Source organism: Heptranchias perlo, chromosome 32 (assembly GCF_035084215.1).
Source record: "Heptranchias perlo isolate sHepPer1 chromosome 32, sHepPer1.hap1, whole genome shotgun sequence".
NCBI lineage: Eukaryota > Metazoa > Chordata > Chondrichthyes > Hexanchiformes > Hexanchidae > Heptranchias > Heptranchias perlo.
In genome coordinates, this window is record NC_090356.1 from 25599378 (window position 1) to 25612323 (window position 12946).

The 12946-nt window shown below is 47.0% G+C and overlaps 1 protein-coding gene across 1 annotated transcript in view; it reads left to right on the forward strand.

Annotated features, from left to right (window-relative positions):
- ajap1 (adherens junctions associated protein 1) overlaps positions 1-12946 on the forward strand; it is a 104806-nt gene that overhangs the window by 39680 nt on the left and 52180 nt on the right. Inside the window, exon 5 of the mRNA XM_067970057.1 lies at positions 10445-10532. Within this exon, the coding sequence (XP_067826158.1) occupies positions 10445-10532 (88 nt within the window). The remainder of the gene's footprint in view (positions 1-10444; positions 10533-12946) is intronic.

Consider the following 12946-nt stretch of genomic DNA (forward strand, 5'->3'; position numbering starts at 1 on the left):
TTGCAGTACTAAGGCTGCTCAAACACCAGGAACTGCTTTGTTGCTGCAACATAAACATAAAACTCCTAAATTAAATAGGAAAACATTAATGTTTCCTAAAAATAAAAGGAAAAATAAACATTTTAACAGTGGTTGTCACGGTCACACACATCACGCGGCTCTGTCAGTTAGAAGGACTTCACCATTTATTCAGCTGAAGAAACAGCCTTGGGTCTTGCCATCCTTTCCTTGACTACTTGTTCTGACCTTTTTTTATACTAAATAATTCTAATGAGTCCACCCTTTCCCTTCTGTTCTTTCTAATTTTAGCATCTTTCACTTACTGTTCTTTCTACCTCTCTGCTTCTACCATCCATATTTGAAGGTGGGAACAGCTTAAAACAAAATGGGTTTCGACTGACGATACAAGGCTGCTTCTTCAGCCGACTAAATGGTGAAGACTGTATGATTGGCAGAGCTGCATCATGTGCGCGTGGCCATGTCAGTCTTTGACACAAAGGCACCGATTTTGATTGCCCCCCTGCCTGGTGGAAACTGGGCGGATGTGGGGGGCAGCAGTTAAAATGAGGCCAGCCACTTACCCCTTCGATCTCACTGCCTTCCCGCCTTGTCCTGATATTAACCGGCTCTTCTGAGCAGGCCAAGCGGGACACCCGCAGGAAGGAAGTGGAGTCCTGTTTTAAATATCCAGATCAGGTCCGATGATTTCAATCTGAGGTCTGAATGGGGGGGGGGGGGGGGGGGGTGAAATGTCGGCTCCCTTATCCGACATACCTATCGGGAGCTGGATCGTGGGACTCTGGAGAGTTTTATTTAAATGGGCAGGGCCTCCACATCCCCGGCCTTGCCGGGTTCTTTGCCCGCTCTCCGGACTCCCCCACGCACTTCCCGCCCCCCCATCCCGTAAAAATCAAGGCCATTGAAACCAGGAAGAGGACTGCTAATGGGTGTAAAGAAGAATGAAAGACTTCCGTATGTATTATAAAATAGGAGGCTATACATTGATAATGTTATTTGTGCTGAAATGCTGCCGTTGTTATTAAATATTCAAATACTTGCATTTAAACAGCGCCTTTCATGACCTCAGGACGTCCAAAAGTGCTTTACAGCCAATGAAGTACTTTTGAAGTGTAGTCACTGTTGTAATGTAGGAAACGCAGCAGCCAATTTGTGCACAGCAAGATCCCACAAACAGCAACCTAGTGATGACCAGATAATCTGTTTTCTTTTAGTGATGTTGGTTGAAGGATAAATATTAACCCGGACACCAGGTAGAACTCCCATGCTCCTTCTTCGAATAGTGCCATGGGATCTTTTAAGTCCACCTGAGATGGCACGGAGACTCGGTTTAACATCTCATCCGAAAGACAGCACCTCTGACAGTGCAGCACTCCCTCAGTACTGCACTGGAGGCCTAAGTTTTAACCCGAAGCCGGGAAGAGGGCGAGGGGGGCGGGGCAATTCCTGATGGGAAACCCGGAAGTACAGGTTTCCCAGACATCCTTTCGATTTTGACATAAGGATGTCTTTTATTTTTTTTTTGTCGGTTTCCCGCCCGACAGGCCAGCCAGATTGACAGGCTGGCCACAGTCGGACGGGGGGAAGAGCCAGGAAGCAGATGCGAGCAGGTAAGTCTTAGATGGGGTCGGTCATTGCGGTGCCGGTGGGGGGTCACAGGGGGGTTGGGGGTCATTGGGGTCAGTCATTGGTGGGGTCGGTCATCGGGGATTTGGGCATCATCGTGGGGGGATTCAGGGATCCTGGGGGGATCGGAGATCATGGGGGAGGGGTCGGAGATCGTGGGGGGTGGTCGGAGATCATGGGAGGGGTCGCTGCAGATAGGCTTGTTGGGCCTGGGAGAAGCACTCCTGCTTCTCCTCACCCACAAGCAGTGCGATAAAGGCACTCACCTGCTGTTTCAGACCTTCTCGCCTCCTCCCATGGGGCGTGAAGCAGACGGCCCAGGAATCCTGGCCCCCAGGAGTTAAAAATAAAAAAGATGTAAAAATGGAGGCCTGCAACCTCCTTGAAAGCGTTCAGTGACCGACCCGCCTCCTGAGAGTGAATTGGTCATGCGTTTCTTGACCTGCCTCCATTAAAACCAGAATCTGCCTCCGGGTTGGAGGCAGATTGGCATCGGCTTTTAGGTTTTTACAATTTTTACCTTCCCACCTCTCCCCAACCCACCCGTTCATGGGGTTAAAATTCAGGCCAGTGTGTCAGCCTAGATTATATGCTCGAGTCTCTGGATTGGGACTTGAACCCACAACCTTCTGACTTGGAGACGAGAATGCTACCAACTAAGATCATGGCTAACACTTAATGAGCTAAGACAATGAATGTTGGGAGGCTATCAGATTATTGATGGGCATCACAGGAGTGGATTTGTTGGCTGATTTTTCTCTTCCCTGGCACAGGGGCACTGTGACCAATTGTGGCCCCCCCCGGCTAAGATCAGTGAACTCAGCACAAACCAGGGATCCAACCCAGGTTGGGCCTACTCTGTACTGCTCAGTTCCACACTGGGCAATGGAGGCGCAGTATTCTGTCGGCTTTTAATAAAAAAAGTTAATAAAAAATTTCCTATACTTTCAGTGGACAATGTTGCTGGGAATGTCTTAAGAGAAATAGAGCACTCATCAATGATTTGTGGATGTATTTGTACTGTAATGCTACAGCAATCCATCATGCAATCTCACGAGAAGGTTATAAATTTCAGTAAGCGCATGTGCTACCAATCTGATCAAGGCCGCGTGTCAGAGGGCCAACTCTGCTTCCTCTCTCAGGACTAATCGGTTTTCTTATCTGTCAGTCAGCCTTTCCATGTAGTGGAGCTGTGCAGTTAAAGAGTAGCTTGACAGAGATATTAATTGGCGAGTCAGAGTCAACAATTGACCAGGGGGGATGCACTATGAGAATTAGCTTGGGCTTTCTAACCCCAATGTATGGAACAACACTTTCACCTTCATGCATAATACAAGAGACAGACTTGCTGGAGAATGTGGCAGTGTACTAAAGGGTAATAAAACACCAGTAAAACTTAACTTCTGTGAGAGATTTTCATAAACTTTAAACAGCAACATCTAGCATTTTGGCAATCTACTAGTAATAAAGCCTTTTAATCTTTTTTTAACAATTCTCTCAACTTTTAATTTTCCTTTCCATCATTAAAAGGACATCTTCATTATCCTTGTCGATAATAAAGAGAAAATGTCACTGCCCCATCAAAAGGAAAGCACCTGCATTTATATAGTCCCTTATCACATCCTCAGGACATTACAACGCACTTTACAACCGATGGATTGCATGAAGTGCAGTCATTGTTATACAGGCGGAGCCCAGGTTTTGAACCTCATTTTAAAGACAGTGGCCTAAAAATTGGTTCAATCCCTGAAGTGGAACGGGTAGGCCCGAGGGACACCCGATATTGGGCCTCGGGCCTTATTTACATCAGACCGGCGAGCTGCAGACACCCTCTTCCGCAAACGGCAATTGATACTAGCTCAATTGCTAAATTTAAATCTGAGATAGATAGCTTTTTGGCAATCAAAGGTATTAAGGGATATGGGCCAAAAGCGGGTATATGGAACTAGATCACAGATCAGCCATGATTTTATCAAATGGTGGAGCAGGCACGAGGGGCTGAATGGCCTACTCCTGTTCCTATGTTCCTATGCTGCTAAAAGAGCCACACTGACACTTTAGTACATTTTTATCTGTCTTTGCTTAACCAAAATGGCAGCCATGTTGGAAATGAGATGAAGATTTTTGAAAAGTGAATGTTGCCCATTTTATCTTTCTTTTCCCAGTTCTGTAGTATCACTGACTGACTGTTTACCTCCAAGTGAAGTGACTCAGTTGTCTTGAGGCTGCTGGTATTGATCCTCTTTTACATTGCAGGGCAGCTTCAGAACATTGCAATTATGAATGTGCAAGAATCACACGGCTATAGGCCTGGGGGGTTTAAATGCAGCTTTCTGCAAGGCCCCTGAATCCCCAGGAAGTCGGGGAGATTCTATGAATTTCAAAAGTTTCCTAGAATCTATGTAAAGCATTTCTGTTGTGAAATTTATCGGGCACTTCTGCTGGGATAGTTAGGACATGTTTTGTGTGAAAAGGTGTACTGTCTGCAGTGCTCCTACTGATTAGAAAACAAACTAGATGTTCATTATTCTGAGAGAGTCAGTTTCACAAATTTCAACAGTAGTTATTTTGAGATCTTTAAATTCTTAAAAATTCTACCACTGTGAAATCCTGTCAATCGGCCTGGAAACAACTTCAAACAGTAGTTCACCAATGTGATCCAGCCCTAGATCTATCTATCGCTCTCTTTTTCTCTCTCTCTCTCTCTCTCTCTCACTCTCTATCTCTCTCTCGCTCTCTCTCTCCAGTTATCTACTTCTCACCAGTCTATCTGTATTTGTCTATTCATGTGTATAACAATAATATCTTTTATTTTATACATATAAATGTCTTACATTCAGTGTGAGTCTGTCATGCTCCAATTGTCACACTTCAAAGTGTCACTTTGTTACGATGCGTTTACGAGCAGCTATAATTGTCTACATTTTCCTATTTAGACCACTTCACCACAGACTACTTGAAGTGTTCTTAAAGGGACAGGGCAGGCTAACAGCTACACAACACAACCATATTCCAGACCCCAGAATCCATATCAGCAATTTCACTGGAGATCTGCTAGTGTGTGTGTGTATTTATATACTTCTTAAACTGTCTCTATCTATAAATCGATAAATATATTCATCCATGTATCAACCTAGCCAGCTATGAACAAGTATGTCCCTATTCATGTAGAACTATCTGGGCTAGAAATTCGGCGCTGTTTTTCAGGCGCTATGCGGCCTTCTAAAGACCCAAAATGGCGTCTGGAATGCGCGAGCACGCTTCTAGCGTGACGTACGCCGGACGCCATTTTGATAAAGGCGTTTGCGCATGCGCAGATAATGAACACCGGCATCATGTGAAGTAAGGAGACTATGCGTTAGATCATTGTGCAAAGCTGATTTAAAGGGATAGACATCATTTCGGCACTCAACGCTCCAGCCAACGAACTTTCTTAACCACATGTCTTAGAAAGCCTGGAGGAACCCCCACCAGGGCTATTTAAAGGGATCATACAGGTGTTGCAGGTTAGTGGCTGGATTATTGCTTGCGGCTGCTGGTATAATTGTACCTGTTTGTTGAAGCTTCCTACACTTGGAGAGAGTATATAAAGTGTGGTTTGGCAGGTCCTGCATTACTGTTGGCGCCAATTACAACAGTGTGCTGAACAAGATTCCTGGCAACCACGGGTGGTTTGCTAGGGCTCCCGCTGGGCACAGAACATGACTGGGAGCATGCAGACAGGCCACGGAGAGCAGGTCAAGCTGTGAGGAGAGGGAGGAGGGGGAGGCGCAGGTCACTGAGCAGGAAGCCATATCCCGTGAGGGCCTTCAGGGAACAATATTCTTACCTCAACCTGAGCGAAGATCAGTGCATCCGATGGCTGAGGTTCACCAAAGAGGTCATGACGGAGATATGTCAACTACTGCATCCTCAGAGCAGGGCAAGGACGGCATTACCTGTGGCTGTGTGGGTAACCATGGCGCTGAATTTTTACGGCTCTGTATCCTTTTAGGTTTCTGCTGGTGATATGTGCAACATCTCGCAGTTTGTAGTGCACTGCTGCATAAGGGAGGTCACTGAGGCACTGTACGAGCTGCACAATAGATTCATAACGTTCCCTCTTGACAGAGAGAAGCAGAACGAGTGAGCACAAGGGTTTGTTCGCATTGCAGGCTTCCCCATGGTGCAGGGTGCCATTGACTGCACACATATTGCCATGCGTACTCCACATCTCAACTCTGCCATCTTTATGAACAGAAAGGGATTCCACTCCCTCACTGTGCAGCTGGTGTGCGACCACACGCAGCGCATCATGCAGGTCAGTGCCCGTTACCCTGGGAGCAGTCATGACACCTTCATTATGAGGCAATCCCCCGTCCCAACTATCTTTCAAGCAGCTGGGCAAGTCAGAGGCTGGCTACTGGGTGACAAGGGCTATCCCCTCATGAAGGTGGCTTATGGCTCCGGTCCAGAGCGCACACACACGTACAGAGCAGGCCTACAACGAGAGCCAAGTCGCCACGCGAAACGTCATCGAGCACACCGTAGGCCTCCTAAAGCAACACTTCTGCTGCCTGGACTGCTTTGGAGGAGCCCTGCAATACTCAGCTGAGCAGGTGTCAAGATTCATCGTTGTACGCTGCATGTTGCACAACCTCACCCTGATGAGAGGACAGCCCTTGCCACCGCCAATCCGGCAAGACCCCGAGGCAGGGGCAGAGGAAGAGACTGAGAAGGAGGAAGACGGGGAATTAGAGGCTGAAGAGGAGGAAGAGGCTGAGGAGAAGGGGGAGGAGACGGAGGAGGAAGTGGAAGAAGACGCAAGGAGGCAACAAGGTGCACAGGCCCTGTCTGCCAGGGTTCTGCGTGCTCACCTTATTGGTGAGTGATATCACTAACCTCAACGACACCTCCAAAGTCAACAACAGTCCTACACTCCTCACCTTTCCTCTCCCTCATGACCATCAAATCGCCCTCCTTATGATTACACATTGCTTCCCCCCGCAGTTCATCACATAAATAAAAACCACCACCAACTGCAACTTCAAATCCAAATTTATAACGTAACACATTAACTCAAGTATCAAACATTAGACTGTTCACCCTTGTGCATTCCCCTAGTGCCTGTCGCTCGTGAGCCTTTACCTTTCCTAGTGTTCCTATGAGGTGCATCCCCAGTAGCTGGAGCATGGGTGGTGGAGGCTGCTGACCTTCAATTGAGGAGAGTGCAGATGGCCCTTGGAGGACGACATCAAGCAGCTCTGGGCTGGGAGGGCCTGGCTTAATACTGCACCATCGCAGCGCGAGCTGCAGCAGTCTGGCCTGGCTGGTTGATTGGCAACAGCAAGGGCACTGACGGAGTGGCAGGGTTGGCAGCAGGGATGCTGTCGCCTGGAGAGAGGGCAGCAGGTTCGACTGCCATGGCGCCACTGCCACTCGCACGGGACGGCGCCTCAGCAATCCTGGTCATCAGCTGGAGAATGGATTGCTGGAGTGCTGTGATGCCCTGGAAGCCAAATTCCACAGTGGGTACCCAGAGCCACGATAGCAGTAGGCTGAGCTACCAAAGCAGCCGTCAGAACTTCAACTGAAGCTTGCAGACCTTTGATCACGTCGGTTTGTGCTGCAATGGCAGTTGTTTGTGCTGCAATGGAAGCCGTGACGTCGGCCATCAGGCGCTGCATCATGGTGGCTTCCTCAGGTGTGGTGATGGAGGTGACCACCTGTTTCATTTTGGAAATAATGGGCTCCAAGCTCTGTGCAAAGCCTCATGCCAAGTTCGAGGTGGACTCCTCCATGACCCATGTCATTGTGCGCAGGCTTTCTGGCAAGCTTTCCAGTGCACCAAGCATTTGGTGGTGTACGCCCATCAGCCGTTTTCTGTAGCCTTTCCCGTCGAAGTCATCATCTGACTCCTCAGCAGCAGAACCATTGTGTCACCTCACCCTCCGGCGAACTGGCACCTGTGGTACCCATTCCCCCTGCCCTGGCTCATGCGCACTTGTGCCCGGTGTCTCACCATGTGCCGACCCCTCCTCTAACCTAACCACACAGTGTCAGTATCTCAGCTGGTGGTGCGGGCGTCAGATCAAGTGATGGTGCAGCTTCATGATCAGTGTTCTCCTCCTCCTCCTTCTCCTCCTCCTCCTCCTCGGACTGTGCCGGTTCCAGTTCTTGGGTATCTGGCAATGACAAAGGGAGACAGTTTGAGTTGTGGAGAGGGGAGAGGAGCGAGTAAGACATGTGTGATGACGCCATCTGCAGCACGTGCATCAGAAAAGATTGTGGGATGAGGCAGATGCGGGAAATGAGAAGGAGGATTAAGTAAGCAGAGACCCCCTTTGTCGGGGCCGCCGTTGGCAATGGCCGCAGCGTCGTCCCGCCCAATGATCCACAGCACGGTCTCCTCCAGGGGGGTGAGGACGTGTACGCGTGCCTGTCCTCCCTCAAGTCTTTCCTGCTGCCGGCTGTTATGCACCACCTTCTCCTGCAAGACAGAGGGGAGTGTGTCAGTGAGTGTCCTGCAGTGTGTTTGGGTGATGTCCCTGTCATGGTTGAATAGCTGCCAGTGTGTGTGTCCTGTGAGTGGTGGGTGTGTGGATTGCAAGTATGCTACTATGTGAGGGTGAGATGCAGCGTGCGAAATGTAACATTGCAGATGGATGGGCAGCGTTTGTTGGTGGGTGGGTGACGGTGGGGGGAGGGAGTCGTTCGTGGAGCAGTGCTACAGTGGGTAGCATGTACCACTTCACACTTGCATTCATTCACCTTGACCACTCATGTCAAATCATTGAACTTTATTCTGCACCATATCCACATGCATGGAGCAATGGTCCTGCCATTCACCTCCACGGCCACTTCCTCCGCGGACTGGGGGTGATTTTAAGCCCCAAGAATGGGTGGGTTGGGGGCGGGCGGGAGTTGAAAATAGTTGTTTTTTGGGTTGTGACCGCAACCCGGCTTTATTTCCGGGTTTAATGTCGGTGCGGAAAAGTACAGGCTTCTCACTGGGAATGCAAAGTCCGAAAACTTTGCGGTTGCGACCCAAAAAGAAACTATTTTCAACTCCCACCCGCCCCCAACCCACACGTTCTTGGGGTTTAAAATCACCCCCTTGGTGTCTGGAGGGTCTCCTGCCACCCTGCAGGTACAGGATGGCTCTACATTCCTGCAATCCCTCCACTAAGGCCTCCAGTGCGGTGTTGGAGAACATTGGGGCATGCTCTCTTGCTGCTCCAGCCATCCTGCCTGTCATCCTGCACTGCGTCCATTGACAGTGCACCTCCTCTTTACGAGGTGCAGGCTGCCTTTACCTAGTGCTGGCCACACCCCATATTGGGCCTCCAGCTGGTGCGTGCAGCCACTCAATGGCGTGGGTAGCGGTGGCTGCACCTGGAAATCATGGTAATGAGGATGCAGCACGAACCTAGCGTGCTGCCTGCATCGGTAACACCGGACGCGGGTTAATCGCGAACCTCGACCCCCCCCACACGGTATCGGGACTTATCAAATTTAACCCCCTCTGTCTCTTCTTATATCTATGTATTGGTATCTTTCTACTGTCTGACTTTGTGTAACAATCTGCCTCTCTATCCATATATCTTAACTGTCCATTTGTGTACAACTAGATCTAGCTGCTTGTGCATCCATGCTTCTATTTCTTTACTTATATGTAACACTTTGCCTACCTATTGATTTAATCTATGTATGAATATATGCCATCTATGTATTCAAATATGTACCTATCTCTGTATCTATCCATATATCTGCTTGACTATCAAAACTTATATGTGTATCTATCAATCTGTCTACGTGTAATTTTTTATAAATCTCCCTGTTTATCTATCTTTCTCTATTTGAAGGTCCATTTAGGTTTCCTACCTCTCTGGGTATGACCTCTATCTGTCTATCTTTGTATCTAACCCTATATTTCCTGACAGTATGACTATTATTTCATTGATTTAAGTTGGTAAGAGTGAATTATCAATTTCAAAAGCGACAAGTTATTACAAATCAGCACCATTTCTCCCAGTAGAATCCTAGAAATTAAAGGACAGAAGGAGGCCATTCGGCATTGTGCCTGTGCCAGTGCTAGCCCTTGTGCTGGAGTGGAGTGATCGACTCCAATCCCATTTCCCTAGCCCTCCCACTGGAGTGATCGACTCCAGTCCCATTTCCCAAGACCTTCCACTGGAGTGATCGACTCCAATCCCATTTCCCAAGCCCTTCCACTGGAGTGATCGACTCCAGTCCCATTTCCCAAGCCCTCCCACTGGAGTGATCGACTCCAGTCCCATTTCCCTCGCCCTTGCACTGGAGTGATCTACTCCAGTCCCATTTCCCTCGCCCTTGCACTGGAGTGATCGACTCCAGTCCCATTTCCCAAGCCCTTCCACTGGAGTGATCCACTCCAATCCCATTTCCCTAGCCCTCCCACTGGAGTGATCGACTCCAGTCCCATTTCCACATATCCTTTTACATTCTTTTAAAATTTTAGCCATTTGATGTTATATTCTCTGCTTCAATAACAACTTGTGGTAAAGCCTTCCATTTCTCATCACCCTCTGTATGAAAAAAAGATTCTAACTTCCTCCTTCATTTTTCTAGTGAAAATCTTGAGTCTACCCCCCTTTGTTGGTGATTCACCAGCCAGTGAAATCTTTCCTTGTTTATCATCACAAAGGCTTTCACTGTTGACAGTAGTATGAATTTTGTTTGAATATTAAAATATCCTGGGTCCTCGGAGAGATTACATCTGAAGTAATAGACAGCACACAGAAAATAAACAAGACATTTTTTCTCTTTTTTTAATCTTTAGGTTTGGCTGTTCACCAGATCATCACCATCACAGTCTCCCTCATCATGGTTGTTGCTGCTTTGATAACGACATTGGTTTTAAAAAATTGGTAAGTACATTCTTTGAGCGCTAAGATAAAACTGGAAACACCGGGAATCTGAGATTGAAAAGGAAAATGCAGGGAATGCAGCCTCGTTAGTCAGTCATCTGAAAGAGACAATGACAGGTTGACATCTTGGAGGACCCTTCCTCAGAATTGTTGATTGTAGATGAAGGGCGACACCCAAAATGTTAACCTAGATCAGATGCTGACTGACTGGCATTTCCACCATTTTCTGGTTTGTTATTACCATTCTTGGTCAATTCGGTGCTCATCCTAGATCAGGGACATTAGTGTTTTGGGGCAGAACATTTTAGTCACCCAGTATCGTCAAGCACGTCCAGTCAGGTATAGCATGGTTAGATGCAGAGTAAACCAGTCCCAGCAATGTGCTTCAGACCAAACCACAGACGAACACCCTTTATTGTACCAGCGTAATATTTTTCCATCTCCAATACCAGCCATCCAGTAGTCTCTCTGAGCATGATTGCCAATTAGGGTTAACAGATTGCTATGTCCACTAGAAGCTGTGTCCACTAGATTTCCCAAGCTTACTTCACACTTGTCTGTTAATGCCAGCAGGAAGAGGAGACTTTCATTCCATCAGTCTAGGTTAGATTTGAAAGGGGGCTTGACACCGACCTTTCACCTCTGACCTAACCCTCCTGTACCTTTTTCTGTTTTGTTTAAGTTTCTGAGAATATTTGGGCAATAATTCAATTAGAAACCTGACTCATACAATCAGTTCCCAAACACTCAGTTCCCCTTTGTAAGAACTGGCATTGGGATCTTGTGTGTCGAGAATGATCAGATACTCTCGTAGAGTACGTGATAATTTGTGACACATATAGTAGGGGTTATGTTAAAGTGTATTGCACTCCCTGACATGACAATCATATTTTTAGTAGTGACTTCTTCCCCACAGGCTTCTCGTTTCCCTTTTATTCTGACGCCTCAAATGATAAAAATATCATTGAACCTGCTTCAATTTTGAAAGCAGCACATTTTCTATGTTAAAACTTATAAAGTAAAAATGTGGGGAGTTCTGAGGATATCAAGGTGATGTTTGAGACACTATTTAGGAAGTTAGGAGTTAGAAAGGAAGTCAGATTGATTTTGTCACCCAAAGGGTAGTAAACTTGTGGACTTGTGGACATTGACAGTACAAATAGTTTTTGGGAGAGAGACTGGATTGGGGTTTATGGTGAGAAGGTGGGTAATTGGGATCAAGATCGATTAAAAAGGGATCAGCACATACTAGAAGGTCAAATTAGGGACCCTCCTGGTCTCTACAACTCAGTGCCATCCCATGCAGTGCACTTAGCCATTGAACTATGAGGGGAATACTTCGATCCTGAAGCACTGTGTGCGTGTCTACTTCCCATGGCATAAGAGGATCATGCAGCCTCTAGAAGTGCAGCAGGAGAGAGTAATGAAACTGATCCATTCTGTTAGAGGGCTGATCTATGAGGTACAACTAGGGCTCATCAGCCTTGAACTTATAGAGGTATATAAGAGTCTTAATAAGATAGAAAAGGTAAACCCAGAACAATAGTTTCCGGACAATTAAGACTTGAGGTCACAGGTTCACAAATGTGAAGGGCAAGTTTGGGCAAGTTTGGTCAAGTATGTCTTTACACAGAGCTGGATTAGGGCTGCCAAGAAGACTAATTGAGACCAAGACACTGGACCCATTTAAGAAAAAGCTGGAAGCTGTAATGGGAAGTTGTCGGATTAATATTCTGGCCGGATGGGTCAAAGTGCCTTCTTGACTCAAACCAATCTTGTGATCCTTTCATCATTGATGGATAATACTGCTGCCAAGTGCAGTGAGATATAAATTTTTGAGCCTTTACTGGCTGCCATTTGCAGAATCATCATTATCATCATCATTCACCCTTAGTACACGTTGTGGAGCATAGGTCTTCTACTGTTTTTCATCATTGAACTCTGTTTTGAGCAGCCACTTCCAACTGATCTCATGTGTAGTCCGCTCTTTTTACTTTGGCATCCACAGTTCTACGCCAACTGTTTTTGGTCTGCCTTGTCTTACATTTCCCTGGGGAATTCCATTTCAACAATGTCTAGCGACACAGGTTTGGGGTTTTCTAAGGGTATATCTAAGGCAACCCCATTTTCTCCATCTTATTTGCAATTCTGTTCTCTCCTGTCCTGTTTTGCCCCACGGTTCCTCATTCTTGATGGCCTCCGGCCTGCAAATGCCCAAGTTTGTTCGTAGACATTTATTGACTAACGTCTTAATCCGATTGCAGGGTAACCTCCCTAAAATACCAACAGTGGAGTCCGAGAGTACTTGTGAAATGTTTGGCTGCAAAATCAAGGCATATTAATAAACTTTATCCAGTGCAACTGGGGGAATCAGTGGGGGAGATAATCTGTGAGATGCAGTTTTGGACACATTC